Below are 24,532 nucleotides of genomic sequence, written 5' to 3' on the forward strand. Positions count from 1 at the left end.
CAAGACCATAACAGGGGTCAAAAAAAGAATTAGGTAAGTTCGTGGAGGACAGGTCCATCCATGCCTATTGGCCAGGACGGGCAGGGATGGCGTCCCTAGCCTCTGTTTGCCAGAAGCTGGGAATGGGCGACGGGGATGGATCACTTGATGATTATGGTTCTGTTCATGCCCTCTGGGGCACCTGGCCTTGGCCACTGTCTGAAGACAGGATACTGGGCTGGATGGGCCTTCAGTCTGACGCCCTATGGCCGCTCTTCTGTTCTCCCGCAGGGCTCAGCTCCCACCCCCTGCTGTAAAGCCCTGGCAGTGGAAGCTGAGTCCGAGTAAGGGCAGGGCGAGGGCAGCGGCTTCAACTGCTGCCACGGAGCATGCTCAGTCGATGGGCGCACGCTCAGTACAACCCAAGCAGAACGTTCCGTCGAGGAGCCGTTGCTACGCCACGCTGGCGGGGTGAGAACGTCCGGGGGTTCCGGGTCCAGCTCACGTTCCCGGGGGCCCGGACTCATGGTGCCCAGGACTGAGGCTGTTTCCGCCCACCGCTTTGCGTCACGTCCCGTCCCGTCCCGTCCCGTCCCTTCCGCCCCCCCCACCTCCCAACCCCAGTGCGGTGGCGGCAGCGCTCGCTGACAAACTACAATCCCCAGGAGGGGGCGGGGCCCCAGGACTCGCTTTCCCAGCGTGCCCCGCGGCGGGGAGGGGTGTCGGTGTAGTACTGCGCATGCGTCCTAGCCGCCGGCGAGCGAGGTTTGACCTACAGCAGCAGGAGACTATGGCGGCGGCCGCGGGGCTCCCGGGGAAGGTGACCGACAGCGGCTCCGGGCTCGCGGGGACCCGAGCGGGAAGGGGCCGGGCCTCACCGCCCCGGGGTCCATGGGCTCCTCGGCCGGGCCCGGCGGCCGCTGCCCGCCTCCCGCGAGCCGGGCCCGGGGAACCCCTGGTGGGGGGCGGGGGGGTCCCGGACTCCTGGGTTCTCTCCTTGCTGGGGCGCCCGGCCGGGCCGAGCGGGGCCGGCTTGTGAGCGCGAGGCTCGCTCGGGCCCGAAAAGCGGCTCGGGGGGGTCGCCCGTGGCCCAAGCGATGGTGAGACGCCCCCTGCTCTGAGCGACCCGGGACCCGCCCCGGCGCCGGCTCGCGGGTGTTTTTCCTCCCGGCTCACGTCCTCACTGCGGAAAATTACCCGTTAACCCCTCCTCCCCCCCGCCCTCTTTTCTTCTAGCTGCGCTTCTTCAGCACCTCCCTGGCCCGGCCCGCGTCCCAGCTGGTAAAGGTAGGGTCGCCGACAGGGGTTTGGTCGCGCAGGGAGTTTCCCGGGGCAATTTCAACGGGCTTATGTTGGCTATTTGTCCTCTACTGTTATGCCCGGGCTTTACTGTTCCTAGGCAGGTGTGATAACGTCTTCAACTATCCAGACCCCTTAACTTAGCTTCCCAGGAGGCACAAGTGCGGTATTGTTGGTTCAGCGTGTGCTGGTTTGGCTGTGTCTGTGCACAGAGTGAGAGTCCCAGGAGTGTCTCTGCCTCATTTACCTGAAAAACCACAAGCTGCAGTTAATTGAGGCATCTCTTCTGGAACAGATTTAAGCCCCTTGATTACATGTTTGCATACTGCAATAGTAATTTTATTTAATTGGAATGTCTGTAGGTTACTTAATGATGCAAATGTGTTCTTTTCAAGCTGGTTATTTTTGTTTCAGTTCTTCTTGTAGTGCTGATATGTGGAAGAATGCCTGAAGTATTTGCCAGTTCTTAGCTTTTCATTTTTGTTGATTTCCTGTACAGTTAGTTTGCATGAATTTCACCTGCCCTATCCTTTGGCATGGGGTATGACAACAGATCCTTTTTCTCAGTGCTACCCCCTTAGTCCTATCCCGTACGTCCAGTACCAGGACAGGTTCGCTGCGTCTCTGTAGCTTCCAGTGTAGCAGCAGTAAGAGAAATAAGTCTCTTCTATCAAAGCAGGAATTCCTTTTAAAGGTGGTAAAAGCTTTTTACCAGGGCTTCCTGCTTAAAGTGATTTGAGTGACAACAAGACCGCTACAACCTTTTTAACACTGTAACTAATTCATATTGTTTTAAATATGAGAAGCTCAATAGGAAGTTAAACTTAATGATCAAACCAAAAGCATCCCAAAGAGCTATTGAGAAAAGGGAGTTAAATATTTTATTTTATTATTTTTAATAGTTTATTACAAGCATGCGGACAAAGGAGATCCAGTGGATATAGTGTATTTGGATTTTCAGAAAGCCTTTGACAAGGTCCCTCACCAAAGGCTCTTAAGCAAAATAAGCAGTCATGGGATAAGAGGGAAGGTTCTCTCATGGATTGGTAACTGGTTAAAAGATAGGAAACACAGGGTAGGAATAAATGGTCGGCTCTCAGAATGGAGAGAGGTAAATAGTGGTGTCCTCCAGGGATCTGTACTGGGCCCAGTCCTATTTAACATATTCATAAATGTTCTGGAAAAAGAGGTAAACAGTGAGGTGGCAAAATTTGCAGATATACAGAAGTACTCAAGATAGTTAAGTCTCAGGCAGACTTCAAAGAGCTACAAAAGGATCTCACAAAACTGGGTGACTGGGCAACAAAATGGCAGATGAAATTTAATGTTGATAAATGCGAAGTAATGCACATTGGAAAACATAATCCTAACTATACATATACAGTGATGGGGTCTAAATTAGCTGTCACCACTCAAGAAAGAGATCTTGGAGTCATTGTGGATAATTCTCTGAAATCATCCACTCAATGTGCAGCGGCAGTCAAAAATGCGGGCAGAATGTTGGGAAGCATCAAGAAAGGGATAGATAATAAGACAGAAAATATCATATTGCCTACGCCCACCCCTTCAATACTGCGTGCAGATGTGGTCGCCCGATCTCAAAAAAGATTTATTGGAATTGGTAAAGGTTCAGAAAAGGGCAACAAAGATGATTAGGGGTATAGAACGGCTTCTGTATGAGGAGAGATTAATACGACTGGGACTTTTCAGCTTGGAAAAGAGGCGACTAAAGAGGGATATGATAGAAGTCTATAAAATCACGAGTGGTATAGAGAAAGTAAATAAGGAAGTGTTATTTACTGCTTCTCATAACACAAGAACAAGGGGCCACCAAATGAAATTAAGAGGTAGCAGGTTTAAAATAAACACAAGAAAGTATTTTTTCACGCAACACACTGTCAGCCTCTGGAACTCCTTGACAGAGGGTGTTGTGAAGGCCAGTACTATAACGGGGTTCAAAAGGGAGCTAGATAGATTCATGGAAGATAGGTCCATCAATGGCTATTAGCCAGGATAGGCAGGAATGGTGTCCCTAGCCTCTGTTTGCCAGAAACTGGGATTGGGTGACAGGGCATGGATCACTTGATGATAACCTGTCTGTTCATTCCCTTTGGGGCACCTGCCATTGGCCACTGTCAGAGGACAGGATCGTGGGCTTGATGGACCTTTGGTCTGACCCAGTATAGGCGTTCTTATCTACAGGGGTCAAGATTTTTTCAAGTGACCAGTGATTTTTGTGTGACTAGCTTAACACACATTAACAGGTCCGAACTCTGATAGTAGGTGTTGTTCACTACTTTCTGAAAATCAAGGCCCTTCAAGGTGTTTCAAGATGGGCACCCAAAATTGCTAGTCTCTCTTGAAAATCCTGGTTTAGTGCAGTGACATAATTAGCAGCTGTCACACACTATCTGTTGTCGGACCCAATCAAACTCCTGTTGACTTTGTTGGGAGTTTAGTTGACCCTTCCACTAAAATTGGGCAGAAAGGCAGCCGGTTCTGGCTAGTGGGAACAAAGGACGGAAGAGAGAGAGCCCAGGTGGTCTGTTTGCTTGGGACCGAAGAAGGAGGATGGAGGAGAGGCTGTGGGGAAGGTGATATAGGGTGGTTGGCTGGAAGGAGGTCACTTCTGGACTGGGGGCAGAGAGCAGCCTGAGCCACCTGGTTGCCCAGTGCTGTGACTTTCTAGGCTTGAGGGCCCTGAGAACTGCTTGTGCTGTGTTCAGATATACAATAAACCCTTCTGTTTTACGCTGGCTGAGAGTCACTGTGGGGTGGCATTGCTCCCTCTGGGTGTGGAGGCCTCGTGGGTCCAGTGTGAGTGGATTCCCTGAGGGGGCTCACGGAGAAAGAGGGTTCAGAGGTACGGTTCCAGGCGGCAGTGGAGCCAGGGGGCCTAACCCCAGAGAGAGTGCAGCCCTCCATGGTATTTTGTTTAATGTCATCCAAAAAGCACAGGGAGCTAAGCTGTTCATATCACCTATCCCATGAATATGCAAAAAAATGCAACTAGGTGACAGCGGGCTTCTAAAAGCTCTTATTTTTCACTTTTTTTTTGGTATTTGTGGTAGGTCAAAACCTTTAAGGGTAGGTTGTTTTTCAAGAGGAAAGTTGTGCATCTCCTGACGTTAAACCTGCTCTGAGTTAGTAACTGTTGAGCATTAGGAGTCACTAATTTGACTCTTCTGTTTTTCAAGCCTCCAATCCAGGTTTATGGACTGGAAGGTCGCTATGCAACTGCTCTCTACTCTGCTGCTTCTAAGCAGAAGAAACTGGACCAGGTAGAAAAGGAGCTTAGTCGAGTATCGGTAAGTAGGTCTTGTACAGTTACTTCTCTAAACAATTTAAAAATAAGCTATAAATTAAGTGTTGTGGAAATGGCTTTTCTTATACTGTTTCCCCCCCTTTTCAATGATAGAGAAGGGATTTCTCTGTGTTTAACAAATCCTAAACATTGCAAATTTAAAAACATCACATTTTTATATAGAATATATGATTAGTATTAAACACATGCTGTTGCTTTTCTGGTCTAGTTCTCAATACTGGCCCTTGCCTTAATAGAAAATGTGAAGAGTCCTGTTTGAAAGAGGATTATGTTAATGCAAACTAAATACCTTTTTAGCTTGTACCAGCAATGTCCATACAAAACAGCTAGAGCACAACATTTCACACTCCCATAGTCTGCAGTGTAGATGTAGCCTTTGGAGGCTTTTTTCAATCTACACTTGTCACTTTCACATTTGCATATTCTGGTTATCTTCACTTGCTTTTTAGTTCCTGGGGGCAGGTCTACACTAAAAACACTGCAGCTGTACCACTGTAGTGATTTAATGAAGACGCTCTCCGCTGACGAAAGAGAGCTCTCCCACTGGTATAATTAATCCACCTCTGCAAGAGCTGGTAGCTATGTTGGGAAAAAGCTCTCCTGCTGACAAAGTGCTGTCTACGTGAGCACCTAAGTCAGTATAATTACGTTGTTCAGAGGTGTGAATAATCTACACCTCTGAGCACCGTAACTATATTGCAGTAATTCTGTAGTTTAGACCTGCCCTGGGATTTTTCATCATACTCTTCTATGCTTTGGGCGCGAGGGATTTTCTCCTTCTATATCCAGCTCAGTAAGTCAGGAAAGATTTATAAGAAGCTTTTTATTAGAAGTTTGTAGAAGTTTCTACTCTGCTTTGAAACTTTCCATGTTTGTCTTCATTTAGTTAATGTAAACCTGTGCATTGTCCAAGGATGCGTGTAAAAATGGGTGCACAAGGTTTTCTACTGGTGATCATGTTACCTATGTTTTATCTTTTTTAGACACTTTTGAAGGACCCCAAATTGTCTAGTGTTGTCGTGAATCCTCATATAAAGAGTGTAATTAAACAAAAAACCATAAGTGATGTTTTAGTAAAAGAGAAATTGTCTCCAATCACCATCAATTTCATGAGTAAGTAGTCATTGATATAACTATAGTCTGAGCATTACACTAGCAAATATTAATTTTTCATGACCAAACTTACTTACTTTGTCTTAATTTCTTAAGTGTCTATGTAAAATGAAACTATTGAAGCATTTTGGTATTTGCTGTGGTTTGCTCTTTTGCATTCTTAACTCAGTTTGTATTGGATATATTTTTCATATGTAACTTGGTTTAAACATTGCAACGTCTCTTTTTCCAGAATTGCTTGCTGAAAATGGTCGTTTGCAACAGGCTCCAGATGTAATTTCTGCTTTTGGAAAGATCATGAGTGCATACCGTGGAGAAGTGCTCTGCTCAATCACCACTGCTAATGTAAGTTAGAAACATAAGAACTGCAGGATTGGGCTTAATTGGTGGTTGCTGCAAATTTTTTTTGCTTAATTGCTCTAAGCAGCCTGAAGAGGTTGAGCTTGGCTATGCTTGAGAAATGAACAGCACTGTATGTTCACCACAATACCTGAATGGAAGTTACTTGTACACAGGCTTTCAGATCCCCAGCAACCATTGACCAGAAAACAAAACCGTTGTGCATTTTTTTCCTTAACTGACTTCAGTTGTTTCCCAGCGCTTACATAATTAACTGTGAGCGACAAATGGTTGAGGAAAACCACAGGAGGAATTTCTCAGAAATGGTAGGAAAACCTGCTCCTTTTGTTCTTGGTCTGCGGGAAATGGAAGTGGGAGGCTGCTCAAGTTTTGAGCCTCAGGTTGGAGAGCCAGTGGATCTTGCATTTTTACTTAGTCACTAGCTTGTCTGGTGGGCAGTAACTAAATACTTCCAGTCCTATCAGAGTTTTGGTTCCTCCTAGGTTGCCAGCCAATGACTTTTCCTAGTAAGTCTCTGAAAACCTAGGACTTGGCTGTAATTAGCTTCCTAGCCAGGCTAAATATATTCAACGCTTCCATTTCTTGTTTACAAAGCACACGGCGCTCCCTACATCCACAGCTTCAGACACTAGCATTGTTGTGTGCTGAAAGAACAGCCTAGTTAATGACTTACTGGACACATGAAAAGGCTTGCATGTGTGTTTGGGTGCACAAGTTCTCGTCTATGCACTAAGTTTCTGTGGCTAAAATGACCGCTCTTGTGCCCATTCCTGCTCTTTTATGGCTTTTAAAGACACTGATGTCACAATTTGTTTTTTTTAATAACTTACCAGCAGCACAGCTAGAATCTATAACTGTTGCTGTTCTCTGCAAAATCTGCTCTGATTCCAGCCTGGTCCCCATCTCCAGAGTAGCTGAATGCCTTACAAACATTCCTGACTGTATCCTTTCTATAGCCCTATGAGATAGGAAAGTATCCTCTCCATTTTGTAGCTGAGGAACTGAGGTGACTGCCCAAGGTCATACAGGAACCCTGTGGCAAAGCTACGAATTGCAATCCAGCGTGTAGAGTCCCAGTTCAGTAATTTAACCATCTTTCCTATCTTCAATCTTTAGTACATGTTTGCAGCAGAAAATAAACCTTCCCTCTGTAACCGAAACACAGCTGTCTTGCTGATCAGAAACATCTATTCATGTAATTAAGGAGAACTAAAACTAACTGGTCCAAGGCACACCAAACAAATGCTACTTTTTATGCTTTCTCACGTTCACTGTTTATTACCCAAAAGTGTCGCTCATTGCTCTTTCTTCCTTTAGTCCCTCCTCCAGCTTGTGTATTAAGCTTGGGAATAGAAAATTCAGGTATTTTGGACATTGGATATTTAAATACAACCCTTTATTTTCTGTAGTTTGATTTTTTTTTTCCTATTATTCCCCTGCCCCAGCCCTTGGATCAGGCCAGCCTCACTGAATTAAAAACAGCTTTGAGTGGCTTCTTGGCTAAAGGAGAAGTCTTGAAATTGGAGACCAAGGTAAGGACTAATGACTTGTGAATAAATTGCATAAAGTGAAGCAATTTCTGTAACCAACAGGCAGATCTGAGGTACAGACTTCATTGAAAGATCTATTCTAAATTTTTTTTACGCATTTTACAATCTCTTGGTTTAGTAAAATTTGATATACATATTAAACTCTGCTTTTGATTATAAATGCAGTGGCATTTTTAATAACTACTAAACTTCCATCATAGTAACTGCAAGAACAAGATTCCTATTAATTAGACAACTTTTTCTTTACTGCGTAGAAAAGATTGACAATTGAATATTTGGCCAATGGATTTTCATTTAATAGATGTGTGTAACTTTTTCTTCTTCCTAGACTGATCCATCAATCCTGGGTGGAATGATTGTCAGCATTGGGGATAAGTATGCTGACATGTCAACAAAATCCAAGATTCAGAAACTGACCAAAATCATGAGAGATACTGTGTAACATCTTATCCAACTGTTTTTCACGGTGAAACCCATCAATCTATTATATGGAAACAATAAAATATTTCTCCTTCAATAGGCTGTAGTGTTTGTTTAGAGTAAGGTGATTAACTTAACTCTGAAATGCAGCATTAGCTGCAGTAACCTCTCCAAAGTTAGGTTGTAAAGAGCATCAATTACAGAGCCCTATTTAGCCATCCTGTAACTCTTGGTTTGGAAAATGGGCTTGGCCTAAATCTAGCTATGTAACTCGGAAGGCAATGGAGAACGTTTTCTGGAAAAGTTGACCAATTGGTCAAACAATTGAGTTGCACTACATTAGTTAGTGCTGCTGTCTTTTAATCCAGGAACAGTGTTCATACAGGGCACTACAAGGATGAGTGCTCTATAAATGCCACCAGATTACATTTGCTGTTCCATGAGTCAGTCTGTTTTCAAAAACAGGAACAGTGTAATGCTTAAACAGCCATTAGTTGAAAACTAACATTCCATCAGCTTCATGACAAAATGTCTAACAATGACCCGTTATCAATGAGTTCTCACAACAGCCAAGTACATAAAATTATATACTTGATAGGTGTTTCAGCCAAAACTCATCCACTTAAGTTTATCATACATTGTTTGTTATACAGGTTGCCTGTTAAACTACTGAAAGTACAATTGTCTAAAAATCTCAGTTGATACATTTACTGAGACTTCCCACTTAAAGTATCCCTTAAAATATTCAAAATCAAGATAAAAAAATTAAAAGCAAATGGCTAATCGTAAGTCTGCATTGTAATATGCATTTCTTTAGACTTAAGGTTTATTTGGCTACTAATTCTCCTCAGCTTTCAGTTTTTTTTAAATAGTAGGTTTACCCTCCAAAAATCCATGACTTTTTTTTTATGTAAGTAACCTTAAATGGTTTTGGAAACAGATTTTAAATATACTTACCTCAGTTGTGAGATCACCTATTTAAGGTATCTATTATTGGGTGCGCCTGACTGGTGCTGCTCAGAGAAGACATGGAACTGGCAATACTATTCTGAGTTTGTTGCAGATGTGCTAATTCCTACTACAACCCATTGTACAAGCCACTCTCCTTTTCTCCTATTTAAATAAAAGGACAAGTGGAAATAAAATGGTTTGGAGCAGGTGAAAGGAGAGGAGTGAGTTAGAAGCAGGACACCCTGCTGAAACTGCTGCACTTCTTGAGTTGCAGGAGTTCTTCATCTAGACCTATCAATTCCACACACACACTCAACTGTAGGCTGAGGGAGCTCCCTTTTTCTCTGCAGTGAGTGTCTACCTATTAGGACAAAGTAAGGCCCCCAAGAAAAAGAAAATAAAATCAGAGTAATTCAGCTGCAGGATTTAGTGTGCTGCTGTAAAGTGCTAACTGGGGTCCCAACCCTACACTGAAGTGTAATTTAGGAGTAAACAGATGGTGAAGAATAGGGATCCTGTTAGCATTTCCACTGTTTGCATGGATTGAACTTGAAACCTCTGTCAATTTCCACATCTGTAAAATGGGGACAAAATACCTATTTCCCAGAGGTGCTGGAACACTTTATTTATAGATAAGAAAGCCTTGAATGACATGTGCTGTATGTGCCAAACCTTAGTATTTGTATTTCCTTGCATATTACTATCATGTAAGTCTTTAAAAATATTTCATTGATGATTCAAGCTTTTCTACACATTTGACATCATACACAATTCATTGTTAAAAAAATTAGGTTTATTCTTGCATAATTTCACGTACATACGTACAGTAATTTGTCAAACAAAAAACAAGAATAGAAACTTATTTGCAGTGTTAATCTCACTGAATACAGTAGTGGAAGTGGGTGTAATTTGTACAAAAGGAATACTAAAAACTCTTCTTTGACCTCGTTCATAAATGGAATAACTTAAACAAGTGGAGCAAAGGAAACAGCAGATTCAAAAATGTTCATCCAAGCATGTTTGAGATTTTCATAATATAAAGGAACAGTGGTGTCTTAATTATGTATTTTCCATTATTACCTACGATGACCAGTTGAAAAAAAAAAAAGCATGGAATGGATAAAGATACCTAAATTAACAGTACAAATGTATTTTTCTGAGAAAAAAAAATTAACTTCCCTGTTTAACCAGATCTAAGACAAAGACAGGTAGCACAAGTATTTTATAATGCCTTATGAATTTGTAGGCTCTGATGAACAGTACAATACTTTTTTTTTAAAGGAAACTAAACAATACCATTTACGTGTCCACAAGTGTACTAGCAAGTAACAACACAACCAGCAAGAGGGTGTTCCCCATTTTATGTAAAAATACTATGGATTGTCTTTTTCAATAACCTACCAACACGAAGTAAAAAGTACCCATGATAAAGTCTGTAAAGGTTTTAGAGCTAAATTCCTTTTCCAGTTAACTGAAGAAAGGAATAGGGTATTCTACAAAACCTATTAATCATGAATTAGCATTCTAAAAAGCATCTAATCCTTTGTGAACTGTAAACTAGTTGGGGAAGAACTTTTAACATTACAGATACACTGTATTTCCTTTCATAATGCTGATATTTAAATAGTAGCCACAGTAGGAAAACAGCAAATTATCTCACATTCAACCAAAACCTGTCTTTCTACTGGGCCAACTGGCCTCACAAGAAGATGCATTTTTTCAAGGCAAGAGAGGGTTGACCTGTAATTTCATCAATTAATAAGGATGCTGTACAGGAAAAATTGGATAGGCCTAATTTTTGGTCAAGCTAACGGTGTATGTGGTCAGAAGGCATGAGAAGAAAGTGAGGAAAATTCCATTGTAAAGCAATTGCAACAGCCCAGCTTAAGAAATGTAACTATAGCAGCTAGGATTAGGAGAACTGTTAACCGCAAAAGAATAACCTGTCAACAACAGGAAAAGCTTGTTTTTGGCTCTATTCCTAATAAGGTATTAGACTGCCAAGGTTTGGAAAAATACTAATGTGGAAATGTGAGTAATTGAATATTGCCTGTAAGCTAGATAAACTTCTGTGTATTCCTGTTTGGGTAGAGCAGCTAGGCTGGCTGACTCTCCCTGCATGCGCATGCTTGAATAACGGTAGCTTCAGGTTGTTCTGATCCAAACACAACACATGGTTAATTTTCCACAACGATGCCAATGCATCCATATGCAGTGAATTAGCGCAGGCTTATGCCCCACTGAAACTGGATGCCAGTGATGTATGGACCTTGTGCTGGGCTTCAGCCCAGGAGTAAATTTCATTGTTGGTGCTCTGTGCACCACAAAATGAGACTGCTGTGGGGTTGTTCTGAAAACACCAGCACCTATGCCTGATTCAGGAAACAAGACTTTATGCACGGTGGAAATCTAGTGATAGCATCCCATGAGTCCTGCCTGGATGACCACAGCTGAACTGGCACTGTGCGGCGAACGTACTGAAGGAGTCCTCAGATGCTACCAAAAGGGGAGTCAGTCAAAGCACACTAGGAAGCTGTAGTGTGCACTAGCACGGACAATCGGTGCACAGCACCTTAGTGTGCTGTAGTTTTACACCCCAGCTTGCTGCACACCAGCGCGTCAGATAGAAAAGCCCAAAGTAGCAGCTTAGAAAGGGTTAAAATACTGTGATTAAACATCTTTCACCAGCACTAAAATGACTGAAGTGAAAGCAAATGAACAGCAGATTAAAAAGCCCAGCTGCAGTGGCTAGTCATTACTTGGGAAGTTTGCAACAAGCCCGTGGTCAAAATGCTACAGAAAAAGTGGGTGGTAATAGTGCTTTCTACCCCAGTCATGCTGGATCTGTGACACCGACGAAAGAAGAGCTTCCCTGGACAATTTTTGATTAATAAATGGTGAAAGATCAGACTTTAGCGGAGCTAAGGCTGCAACTCAAATCCTTTAGCTTTTGTAGTGCAGACTGACCACAAATCTCTGGGGAAAACTACTCTTTAGTTTCCAATCTATTTTCTTAGGCTCTGACCATATTTCTTCTCTTGCATATGATGCTACCATTCTCATCTGTGCCCATTACAACCTTCAAGAACTGCTGGCTGTTAGTGCCATCAGATCGCTGGTCACGTAACAATTCCCTTTTACTTGCTTGATGTTTTGAGGTCCTAGAATTTATTGCTAACTACGTATTTTACAGCTTTAAAAAAGTGCAAGGAATTAAGCTGCAAGCTCAGCAGAACCTCTTCTAATTACTGTGTCAAACAACTATGCTAGTTTAACATATTTCTACTACACCTTTTTATGCACTTAAGTTAGGTCCTAAAAATATCTTTATATACACAGAAAAATAATCTCAAACACAGTTCACACTTTAAAATATTTAAAACAAAAAATTGTCTAGTCCTTTTTCTGTTATGTAATATTTGACAACATAGCCATGTTTTTATATTGTATACACACATAGTCACATATATATTTGTATGTATTTATATATACATTGAAATAGGTTTGCGTGCCTACGCACGTGAACACAATGCCAAGTTTCATGTGGAATGCATATACTGTACAGGGCAAACCCTCTCAAAGCTAAGGCAATTCGACCCGATTACCAACTTTTCTGTGTTTCAAAGGTTTTGACTGGTATCATAGAATCATAGACTATCAGGGTTGGAAGGGACCTCAGGAGGTCATCTAGTCCAACCCCCTGCTCAAAGCAGGACCAATCCCCAGTTTTTGCCCTGATCCCTAAATGGCCCCTTCAAGGATTGAACTCACAATCCTGCTCAAATGCTCAAACCACTGAGCTATCCCTCTCCCCCCAATAAGTGATAGATTAGCACTGATTGAAATTCCACAGTGGCATGCACTGCAATATGAGTTTAGACTCTAGTGATGCTGGAAAAGTCCATATTTGTTACCTCTCAATTTTGATGACATTACAAAAGTTGTATTAGCCATAATGATTATTCCCCCCCCGCCCCCCGCCCAATGCTACTCGCGTGTAACAAAAGATGGGCTTTTCAAGGTAAACATTGTAAAATGAACATTAAAAAACATTCCCTCATAAAAACTCGTGGAGAAAATATATAATTAGGTATGTCTAGCAAAAGTTTTGTAGAGTTTATCAGTACAATAACTTGCTGTCTCATTCAAGGTGCCTGAGTCAGGTCCCAAACACTATGCCACCTTTTGGAGCAAACAGTCTGGCTTTGCACCGTCATTACACTTGGTAAATAGAAAGGGCTTTTGGCTCCTGAATCAGCTTATAAAATTATCTATTTCATTATTTTTAAGTGTGTTGCTGTAGATCAAGATTTCAATCATGATAAACACCGTAAAGAAAATTCTCTAGCGGTCAGTGGTTACAAACCCAATGAATATCAGCTTGTAAAAAGGGAGAAAGCTGCGATCAAAACTGCAAGAATATGAAATGCTTTGATTCCAACTCAGCAGAAGCCTGATGTTCTGTTCCATGCAGGGCTATATATTGTAACCTTCCTTCCCTCTGGGAGTCAGATAACTTGAACGGACTGTATAAATGAGGCCCCAAACCAGCAAAGCACTCTAGCACATGATAAGTCTGTCTCTGTTCAGCAAAGCACTTAAGCAGCTGCTTAACTTTAACTACAGGAGTAATCCCATCCTTATTCATCCAAGCACATGCTAAAGTGCTTTGCTGAACCAGGGCCATAGAGCTGTCATTGTAGATGGCAGGGCTGACAGATGAGCTTCCATTAAGTAGCCTAGAAAGTAGCCCCTATGGTAGCAATATATACAGAGATCACTGGTGGTTTGAATAGTGCCTCTGTGTAGATTAAATAGAGTTGGGAGACTGACCACTTTCCAAATGCATGTGTTTAAGCGACAAGAGACTTAGAATATCCAAGCACTCTACACAGGAAGAAAGAACACTGGACTGTTGTGGAGAAATATAGGCAAAGGCTTAGCCAGATGCTAAACATTCCCACATCGGGAATGAGTCTATTTTGGAGCCTGCAGCGAAGACAGCCTAGGATGGATAGTCAATAGGCAGACCAAATCCAGATCATTAGATGCTTTTGAATGGACCCCAACATCTTTTTGTTTTTTACTTATTATCATTGTTATTGTGGTGTGAAAAATGTTTTTCTGGCATGTGGAACTTGACAAAAAATAATGGACTACCCCTGGCCTAGGAGTTAGCCATCCATCATCTAGCACCTTGGAGTACGCTTCTGTTTACACTGCAAAGAAAGGCCCACAGCAGCAAGTCTCAGAGCCAGGGTCAGCTGACTCAGGCTTGCACTATGGGGCTAAAAATCGCAGTGAAGACCATTGGGCTCAAGCTGTAGCCCAGCCTCTGAAGCCCAGAGTGGGGGGGAGAGTCTCGGAGCCCAGACTCCAGCCTGAGCCGAAATGCTTATCCTACTCTTCTTAGCCCTGTAGCACACGCTCTGTGAGCTTGAGTTAGTTGACCCAGGCTTGGAGATTCTCTGCCATGGGTTTGGGTTTTGTTTGTTTACAGTGTAGCCGTACCCTAAGCATCCTGCTGGAACCCAGGCAGAGAGCTAAACGTCCCCTGGGCTCAATGACCTCCACCTACATCCAACAAAATACAAGAGGGAAGGGAGTGGCTCAGGCAAACTCCCCATTGTGCTTTGAAGAATGCACCTCAAGCCCCATGTGAGTGGACTGTATTTGTACCCAAAGCTGCACTAAGGGCCTAACCCAATTGTCACTGCAATCAGTAAGAGTTTTGCCATTGACTTTAATGGGAGATGAATCGGGCCCTCATTTAAGGGAACGATTGTCCTCCCTGCTGGTACTGGTATAAATAGGCGAATGCTTTTACTGACATTGCACTCAAACAGGCTGAGGAAGTCAGTCCTGTGAGAAACGGATATTTGGCACATTGATGCTCGTGGAAAGATCATGGATCCAATTCTTCCTGTAGCAATGGCATGGGCCCAAAAGGATATTTATGTGACTCTTGGGTGCTCCTTAGGACTGTCTGGCTCACACCCGGAAAGCCAAGAGCCCTAGTGCAGTATTTTATGTCCAAGGAATTATGGGAGAGTGCTTTAAATACTAGGGTGTCTCCTCTTAGCACAGGAGACATGCAAGTCCAGGCCTCAGGGTTCCCAGAAAGATTACTCTGAGGGCCCTTAGTAACACCTGAAGACCCTGATCCTTCAAGGAGCTCCACTGAATTCAGTGTGGCTCAGTGGATGCAGGAGTCTGCCCGCTGGGAACAATTTACAGGTGCAAGCTTTACCAGTGGTTTATTATTATTATGGGGGTGGGCGCCAACTTTGCTAATAGTGAAGATTTCCTACAGTGTCCTGGGTTTGAGATTTTATACTGAAGTGCTAGAAGAATCCAGTTTGAAAGATTTGCTCTCTGAAATTACACTAGTTAGGACGTTCTGCCTTTGACAATACATCACCATCACTAAGCAATTTTAATCTTTTTCAAGACGTGGGTCTGGTTACTTCCTGTAACTCACTAGTGTTATCAGGCTTCATCCTGAGGAAGTGTTGGGAGACACCCAGCTCTCCCCTTGTTAGGATGAATGCACTGACTATATGTGAAGAGCGGACAGGAGTGAAGGAGACTTCCCTTTATGACTACATTACGTTGCGATTCTGTATTACAGTACAAAGCCAAACTACAAACACACGGTTTTGCCTCTTGTGGGCGCTCTCCGTATGGTTTTTTAACGGCTATACACAAAGCAAGATCATTTGTTCAGCGAAGGCAGTGAATGTGCTGAAATGTCACAGTATTATTTTTAGAAAAGATCAATAAAAAAGCCTTACACCACCAACCAAGAAACTGCTACTACATGTTATTTCTAAGCAAATATATTTCACCAATAAAACAGAGTCAGCAAACAAGGGGCAGGACAAGGCCTACACACTGCTTCAGTCCCACAAGAGCATTATTGTGAGGGCTAAAAAGGACTATACATTGTGCTGACCCTCTGCACAGTGGTATATTTTACCCACTAGTGAACTGGGGGATAGTGGAGGAGAATGAAAGTCCCAACTTGTTTCAAGACTCTGCCACATACAGACTGCAATTTCACTCGTCCTGAAGTTTTTCTGTGAAATAAATGACTCCATTCGGAGGTGGTGATTCTGACTGATCACTGAGCTTGTTTGTCTAGCGGAAGGTAATGTGGGCTCTGTTAAATAAAGGGAGGCTTGCCCTCACTGCAGTATTGACCTGTATATTTAGAATGGCAGATACCGCGCACACAGTACTCCACTAGGTAGTAATAAGGATCCATTTTTTAAATGATGGCCATTGTTGTATTTGTATGTGCTGGGATTTTCAAAGGAACCTAAAGGAAATAGATGCCCAGATTCCATTGACTTCCTATGGAATTTGCATGCCAGACTCCCTCGGGCAGCTTAGCAAACCCCATCTATAAGGCAATGGCAGGTAAATTAAGTGTGTTATGCTGAGCGCTCCATACCTGATTCATGATTTCATTATTGCAGTGTAGAAGTTAATATAAACTTGATGTAATAGAGCAATGAATCAGACCTTCCTTGCCTGCTATAATGTTCTGCCATCATATCATTCTTTCGTCATATCAAGGGATCATGGTTTTAAAAACTTGCACGTTTTTCCTTTTTCACTCAGAAGTATAATTGCCTATTTTAACAGCTTGCATTTTCATCAGACAAAAAGCTCTTTCACCCAATGCAAAATTGTAACAACTTTACCACCTTCAAGAAAGTTAAATGCCAGTTTTAAAGAGCTGGTGTCCTTTGGCTTCTTTAAGATCTCTAGAAGGTTTTAGAGTGGGTGTTTATATGATGGCTCAGTGACACTCAACTCAAAATGTAACCTAGCTTGATCATATAAATGGTTAAAACATGCAGCAAGCATAGTGTATCGTTGCCATGTAGCCAATCATCAGATAACTTCTACAGAAAAGCACCTATTAAAGTATTGGTTAGATATGGAAGATTTTTTTTCTTGCGTAAAATATTAGTAAAATTTAACATACATTCTGTGATATACACCTTGTGTGTCTGGACAAGAAAACAGCTCCTTGCACCTTCATTTCTATGGTGTGTTATTTTACTTGGCCTATCCAGAGTTTCCTAACATTTTTTCCTGTGGTCCCTTCAGCAAGACAAAATGCCATTTTGCTCTCAGGCTTGAATTACAATACAGTTTTTTCCAACATGCTGTAATTTGGGTCTCTGCACATTCAGAAGTCCCGTGCAGTACCTGTACCTGCAGGTGTGAGTGGATGCAGGAGTCAGTGAACTGATCCTGCCCCAGGCTAGCTGATTTGACAAGAGATCAGCGAGCTTGTGCTGATATATAGAAATTGCATGATGCAGAGCCATGCCACACGCCTCAGACACATGAGCTCTGTTTTTCTAGGGTCTGATTCTGAGAGGCACTGAGCCCTTGCAACTCCCACTGAAGTCAATGGGTTTTGGCTAGGTGAGCGCCTCCGAGGTTAAGCTCCTTGGAAGACGTAGTGCTGCCAATTGTTTTTCTTTCTTTTTTTTTTTTTTTAAATGTCTGAGGGTCTGTTTCTGTTTAAGCCTGAGGGCACTGAATAATGCCATGTGTATAACTCCAGGAGTCTCTGGAGGGACCAGGTAGGAAGTAGGGTTTCTGGCTGTTAAGAAGCAGGAAACTGGAAGTTGTGACCAAGGGGAAGTGGACAGGAAGTGTGAGACTTTCCACCTGTTGTGGTGTGGGTAGGACAGTAGGAGAGACCTCACTGTCCCTGGGGGATGGCAGTGAAGGAGTAGGAGCTTCAATGCCTGAGCAAAGAACGCTAAGGATGGGGATAGTTCTGTCTAGTGCGCTAAAGATTCAAGATCTTCAACTGGCAGGCTGACATGCCTGTTCCCCATGTCTAGGGGTGAGAGATTTATCACAACTCCAGTAACTGGGGCGGGCAGAAGCAAATCTCTCGTGAATATGACTCCCCCTGATATTGGGAGCGGACAAGTCCATTATACAGAGAACAGCTCACTGTCAGAGCACTTCAGAAGCTTGCAGAGTGGAATCTTTGCCATCATGCATATGGCTGGGCAGAGCCCCAGACTCGGTGCAGGAGAAGGGGCAGCTGAGAGCACCAAACACGGCATGAAGAGGCACAACAGTTTGAATTCCTCTTGAGTTACTGGAATAGGCATCTGTGGGGCACAGGAGGCTCTGTGTTACTTTCATGAAATCTCTCCGCTGGTGCTGTGAACTTAGAGTAAACTATTTTGCACGATAGGCTTGAATGCCATGATTCCACTACAGGTTTGAAGTCTCTTTGAAGACTCATCAACGAAAAAGGCAAAATTCCTCAGGCGCAATACAAAATCAAAAGCACGTAGTTCAAAGAAACCTTTGCAGGACCCCATCCTAGAATCTGACCTGCGTCAGGGGTCACAGACACCCATCAGGAGTGCTAGTGAAGTCAGCAGCAGTCTGCCCACATTTATCATATTGTAGGATTGGGGCCTTAGACTAGAATCCCTGCCTTAAAGGGCTTACGTCCACCTGTGTTTGTACAGTGCCTGGCACAATGGGCCCTCATCACAACTGGGACCTCTGGGTGCTATTGAAATATAAATATTAAGTGTTGAAAATAGCACAGACTAAGGTGGCACTGCATGATGCAATATTGCCCTTCTAAGATTACCGGTCAATATTCAAATATCATGGTACTGCCAGCCTACTCTGTAAATACAATAAGGGAATATTTGTACAGTAATTATTTTCCATACAATGTAAGGGACTGGCTACAATCAATGTGTCTCTTATCCCCCTACTAGACAGAATGTCAGTCTTAATCAAATGTCTGTGTGACTATATTGTTCTCTAGGGCAAGCCCTAATAGTACTCCAGCCAACAGAGACTCTCGTTTACCTTAAGTGACAGAGGTTTGTGCTTTGGGAGCATAAAATCCTTGATGACTGGAGAGCTGTGCAGTCATGCCATGTAGAATAGCAGACAAGCGTGAAGTCCCGTGCAGCCATAGAATCATTACAAACAATGTGGAAGGTTGTCTAATTCCTGAATAGGGAAAAATGGATAATTACTGATCAATATCTATAGATGTTTAGGGCTTTTGGTTAACCCTCTTAAAACAATTCCGTTTCAGAAGCTGACAGTACCACTGGATTACAGACTATTTAGTGTGAATGGGAGTGTGGCACTAAGCTCCCCTGTATTCACACCCAACACACCATTATAATAATCTCTGTACAAAATATGCCTTGTGGGGTATCATTTGAAAACTGATAACTTGCCGATCATTAATATTCTTGTAAATATATGTACACAGTGAGTATTAAGAGTTACAAATATACGCTGGAATTATGACTAAAGTGTGGTTAAACCAGGCATGTCGGGGGAGTTGGTAAACAGGTCTGCCTTAGATAAAGGAATGCATATTTGATTCTCTGACCAGCCCAGTCTTCAGGCAAAGACAATGAAGGTCCATTTTTATGTATTAGGTAAACAAAGCTATTAAGCTTAAAAAGTGGAGGAAGAAAGGACACGGAACTTCCTTCACCACCAATGCCATGTTGCCTTCCTCACAACTTGAATAAACTTTACTTTGAGGGGTAAGTCTGGGAAGAATCCATTTCAAAGGTTTACTGGTCTATAAAGACAGGTGTGGGGGGGCTTAAGTGATAAGCAATTGAATCAACTGACTGTGTCCAATATTACTGTATTGTAAAAATGTATCCAGAGATCTTTTCTGAAAGCTAACACAACACTGGTGATTAATATTGTGAAATGTATGTATTAACACTATATGAGGAAATATGGATACTTATAATATTTAAGCTTTAAAGTCTGTGGCCAAACAGGGAAAAACAGGTTCCCCCCAAGACAGGAGAGAAGGCAGCTATTTACCATTTCCAATGTAAATTAAGGATGGTGCAATCAAAACATTTACACACAGGGGGATGGGAAGCCCACAGGAAGGGAAGAGCAACCTGAGGTCATCCTGCCTCTTGAAACAATGGAAGATATATGTAAAGACAGAAGCCATTTTTGGCGTCTATCACTAGACCGACACATGGGAACAGAGCTCTTGCAAGCTGAGGAAGATGCATCTTGCAATCCAGGGTGGTGGGTTGAAGTCTCTGGAGACTAAACATAGGTGACAGACCTGCTTAGGCAAAGATTTTTCAACTAGGAAGACAAATTAAGCCAGCACTTTATACTTCGTTGTAAGGTCCTGACTGAGGGAGAGTCAGCCATGGCTGGAAGAAGAAAGATTTTGTGTGAGTGTGTCTGTCTCCCTGTGTGTCTCTGTGTCTGAAGCCATCTTGAGCAAAGCCTGTACCTTGCCAGGTTGTTTTAGACTTTTAGATGTGTTTTCACTTTTATTTGCTTGTAACTATTTCTAACTTTATTTCTTGTACTTGAACTTACTTAAAATCCTCTTCTTTTGTTTATCAACTTGTTTCACCATTAATCCAAACAAGCAATGCTGTGTTTGAATTAAAGTGAACGTTAACTCCAATTAACGTAGCAAGTGGTTTGGGATTGTCTCTTTAAAGGAAAAAGCGGACTCTATTATTCCTCTGAATGTTGCAGGAGAGGGCTGAACATTTCAGAGCACATGGCTTTGGGGAAGTTTGGGACTGGAGGTCTGTTGGGGTCATCTGCTAACCTTAACCAAGTCTGGGAAAGACAAAAGTGTGGCTGTGATAACTGCTGGCTGGCTGTTGGATTCAAAGTGGCTGAATCACAGCTGTATATCACACAAAGTGCATGCTGGCTGCATGCGTGTCTCTCAGGCTGGGAGCCAAAAGTAGCAGAAGCATTTTGGGGAACTCAGGGTTATAATATAAGCAGTGACACTATCTCTCACTGGTCTGAACTGCACCCCAGAGCATGACAGGGAGAGAAAAAGAAAAGGGATATCTCGATGCACAGTAAAGGAACTTGGTAACCTTGATGCACAGGGATTTAGGATTAGGTTCTTGTAGCCCATGTGATTAAGGGAGAGAGGTGTTGGTGAACCCCCATGCTTCACCCCATCATCATCTTTATATGTCTCCAATTTGCATTAATATGGATTAGATGCACACATCCCTGTGCCTCAAGGTTAGGCTATTGTTTGAGACAAGTGATATTAGCCAGACAAGCTCTCAGACCTGTTACAATTACAAAATAAGATGTGATCGGTCATGTTAGAGATTAGGGCTGGCATTTTCATAGAAACCTATAGAAGTTAAGTGTCCAACTCCTATTGAATTTCAACAGAATTTGAGTACCTCCCTTAGGGTCCTTTCAAAATCATAGCTTAGATTTTTCTTTAAACCCAAGATGTTCCAATTTTGTCACAGGAATTCATGCTGGGTGATAAGAGCCCTTTAAAAGTGACCTTGCAAGTGTAACTACTTTGTAAACCATGAATTAGAACATTGAACTTACTTACAGCTGGTGAGTAAAATTAGGACAGCAGTAAAAAGGTTAGAACAATGACATTTAATGTTACTCCATTAATAGATTTTATCACTTTTTTTCCTACCACAACAATGTGTATTTTCATATACATTATATTTAATAAAATGTACTGATATGGAAATAGGAAACCATGGGTTTAGTTCTATTTACAGATTTTAATTGAAACATTTTTCTTAACAACATTGAAAAATAGAAACTTAAAGTTCTTTTAATTGTGTTTTCAGCCAGTTAGTGGTAAACAAATGCATGCCTTGAAGTTAAACTTCCTCTAAAACTTGGTCAGTTGACAGTTTCTAACTAAAGTGTGTATCTCTGTTTTGTTCAAAAAATACATACGAATGTCTGTCATTTCTGATACAAAATTCTACATTATCGTCAATAAATAAATAATAAAGAGATTTTTAAAAGTATGAAATGTAAACTTCGTTGTCCTTCCAACATACAGGATTTTGTTTTTCAATTTCTTGAAACATTACAGTGGTCTTGAAGGAAATTATAACACACAGACATTTCCCAGCACAGTTTACACTTATTACCATACTGTATCTAGCTATCCATTATGAAGATATCCTAATTTCCTAATGGAAATCATGAAGACTTGTAGTGCTCTCCAGAGAACACCGTCTATACAGGAAAGGTGGGAACTAGTACCAAAACGACATGCAAAGAACATCAAAACCTACCAACAAGCTCCACAAGAACATTAACATGCCAATGAAGGGGTTGACAGCTCATTCTGAAATAAAGTCATTACAAAAATACCAGTTTATGCATGATACCTAGGTAATGAACAGAAGGACTCTAAGCAGAACAATGGTGGACTTTACTCTCTTATGGGGCTCTATTGTCCTTGGAGGTCCCAACTCAGAAAAGCAATTGAGCATATGCTTAAAGTAAATGGGACTTAAGCACATATGTAAAGTTAGGTTCTTTGCTGAACAGGGAAGGTTTGCTGAATTAGGGCCTATATATGTGTGGGGAGTTGTGTGTGTCAATCTCTGCCCTGCCCCCAAGATGACAACAAGACCCCTTTTACTTTGGGGTCACTCTGCACAATCACAAACAAAGATTTTTTTTTTTTTTTGGTCACATCTAATATAGCCAACAAACTCGGAATGAACCTGGTTTGCAATGAACGCCTTTTGTGAGCTACAGTACGCTACTGTCCTGATTTCAAAACCAAGATGTCAAATATGTTTAGGCACAGTACAATTTCATAACCAGTCACCACTGATTGCTTTGCAAACTAGACTCTACAGGGTAGAAATTAGCTTCCTGAGCTAGAGCAGTGATTTCTTGTCAGAGCTGGTGACTTGATCATTCATCAGCTTTCACACAATTAAGCAGCAGTAGTAAAGAAGTGGTACAGTACAACATTCTATCTCCTTCACTTATTTGTTTAAACATTTACAACCCTCCAGGAAATGATGGTACTCTGTTAGGGTGAAATTCACTGCTGTGGAGAGCGCTAGCACAAGGCCTGTGCGCTGTTTAAGTTTCTTTTAAACCTTATTTTGAGAGTGCAATAATGGTACCTTCTGTGTTTATATATATATTTATATACGTAAAAACAACAACATTTCAAATACCACCATAACAATCCTAAAGAAAATCAGAGATCTTCTTACCTGGTAAGTGTTCATTCATGTCATGTTTATACACCACTTTGTGGGGCAATAGGCACAAAATTCCTATGGGGAAGTTTACAGAAAGCCTTCAAACATACAATCAGTGCCCTCTTCATTTAAATTAAACATTACAGTAACTGGAGTAAGTGCAACAACCTACATGGTTTGTTCACCTTTCAGCTTGGAGTACAAGTTACGACTATGTTACTTCAGAAACCCTGAAAACTATAATGAAGTTCCACACAGAGACAGAGATCTACTCCCAAAACTGGGATTCAATTTTCAGCAAGGATTATCAAGGCACATAGATTTTCCTGTTTGCTTTGATAACCCCCTTGCACATAAAGAACAAGCAGTAGTTTCATATAAAAGGAATAAGGATTTCTAGACAGACAGCTTCTGCAGACACCTATTGCAGTGAACTCAGATTAAAGTGAAACACTGGTGCATTTTCCTCTAAGGTTCATCAAACAATTGCAGATCTAGTCGGACTACAATCTCTCCTGTTGGGACTTCATGCAGGAGGAGACACTTTGTAACTGGTCCCTTTGAGCCCTGATCCTTCTTAATGTCTGCCACACGGATTTCAGTTCGGCCCAAAAAGTCTGAAACACAAAAATCAGCATATTCAGAGTGAAATACATTTTCACTTTCCACTTCATTTTCTGACAAAATGTTACTTCAAAGGCGGCACTAGCTTCCATCTGCATTGGGAATATAAGGAGAAAATATGCCCTCTTTCAACAATAGTTTAATGGCTAATATAGGTAAAGCCTTAACATCTCCTGAACCTAAAACTGGCTTTTCTAATTTGCTATTATATTCCATCTATCCTTTTTTTTTTAATGAATACATTTAAATCAACAACATCAGGTAAAAGTACAAGAAACAAAAGGGATATTCAATTAAATTAAAAGGTGACAAATTCAAACCTGAAAAGTGAATATTTTTTCACACAACACATAATTAGACTGTGGAACTCATTGCCACAGGAACTAATTGAGGCCAAGAATTTAGCAAGTTTTTAAAATATTGGATATCTATATTGATATAAAGAATATCCAGCATTATCATGGTTATTGATGATAAATTTTTGGAAGGAATATTAAACCTTGTGCTTCCAAGCTTAAGCCTATTTCTAACTACCAGTGATCAGGATGAGATCTAATATTGGGGGGCAGATTACCCCACATCTGCCTACTGTGGGTTTCTTATACCTTCCTCTGAAGCATATAGTACTGGGCACTGTCAAAGACAGAATACTAGATGGACTACAGGTCTGATCCAGTCTGGCAATGCCTACCTTCTTGTATTACAATTCAAAAATCATACATGCCAAACAAAATACAAAAAATGTCAAACCATTGGATTGGATCATCCATATCATTCATGGGATCAGTAATTACAAGTATGTAACCCTTAAATCACAAAAAGAAATGAAGGCAACAGTTGTGAAAGGGGAGAACAAC

The 24,532-nt window shown here is 41.8% G+C and overlaps 2 protein-coding genes across 21 annotated transcripts in view; one reads left to right on the top strand and one right to left on the bottom strand.

Annotated features, from left to right (window-relative positions):
- Positions 1 to 515: 515 nt before the first annotated feature.
- Positions 516 to 8,143, top strand: ATP5PO (ATP synthase peripheral stalk subunit OSCP). The gene is made up of 7 exons (XM_037904992.2): positions 516 to 799; positions 1,216 to 1,266; positions 4,476 to 4,586; positions 5,587 to 5,716; positions 5,949 to 6,061; positions 7,522 to 7,608; positions 7,955 to 8,143. Exons 1-7 carry the CDS (start codon positions 719 to 721, stop codon positions 8,066 to 8,068), a joined length of 687 nt encoding a protein of 228 aa, XP_037760920.1. The 5' UTR covers positions 516 to 718; the 3' UTR covers positions 8,069 to 8,143.
- Positions 8,144 to 9,768: 1,625 nt separating this feature from the next.
- Positions 9,769 to 24,532, bottom strand: part of ITSN1 (intersectin 1) — a 236,254-nt gene continuing 221,490 nt past the window's right edge. For 19 of the 20 annotated variants that reach the window (XM_043522810.1, XM_043522801.1, XM_043522820.1 and 16 more), the window contains one exon: positions 9,769 to 23,668. In XM_043522810.1, coding sequence (XP_043378745.1) covers positions 23,520 to 23,668 — 149 coding nt within the window. In that variant the 3' untranslated portion in view covers positions 9,769 to 23,519. The remainder of the gene's footprint in view (positions 23,669 to 24,532) is intronic. The other variant, XR_006283914.1, reaches the window with a different exon arrangement.

The sequence above is a fragment of the Chelonia mydas genome, chromosome 1 (genome assembly GCF_015237465.2).
Source record: "Chelonia mydas isolate rCheMyd1 chromosome 1, rCheMyd1.pri.v2, whole genome shotgun sequence".
Taxonomy (NCBI): domain Eukaryota; kingdom Metazoa; phylum Chordata; order Testudines; family Cheloniidae; genus Chelonia; species Chelonia mydas.

Bases quoted from the DNA above. Each gene is read 5' to 3' on its own strand.
- ATP5PO (XM_037904992.2), top strand. From the start codon at position 719: ATGCGTCCTAGCCGCCGGCGAGCGAGGTTTGACCTACAGCAGCAGGAG. The intron at 4,587-5,586 runs GTAAGTAGGTCT...TATCTTTTTTAG, and splicing joins AGGAGCTTAGTCGAGTATCG to ACACTTTTGAAGGACCCCAA. The intron at 7,609-7,954 runs GTAAGGACTAAT...TCTTCTTCCTAG, and splicing joins TCTTGAAATTGGAGACCAAG to ACTGATCCATCAATCCTGGG.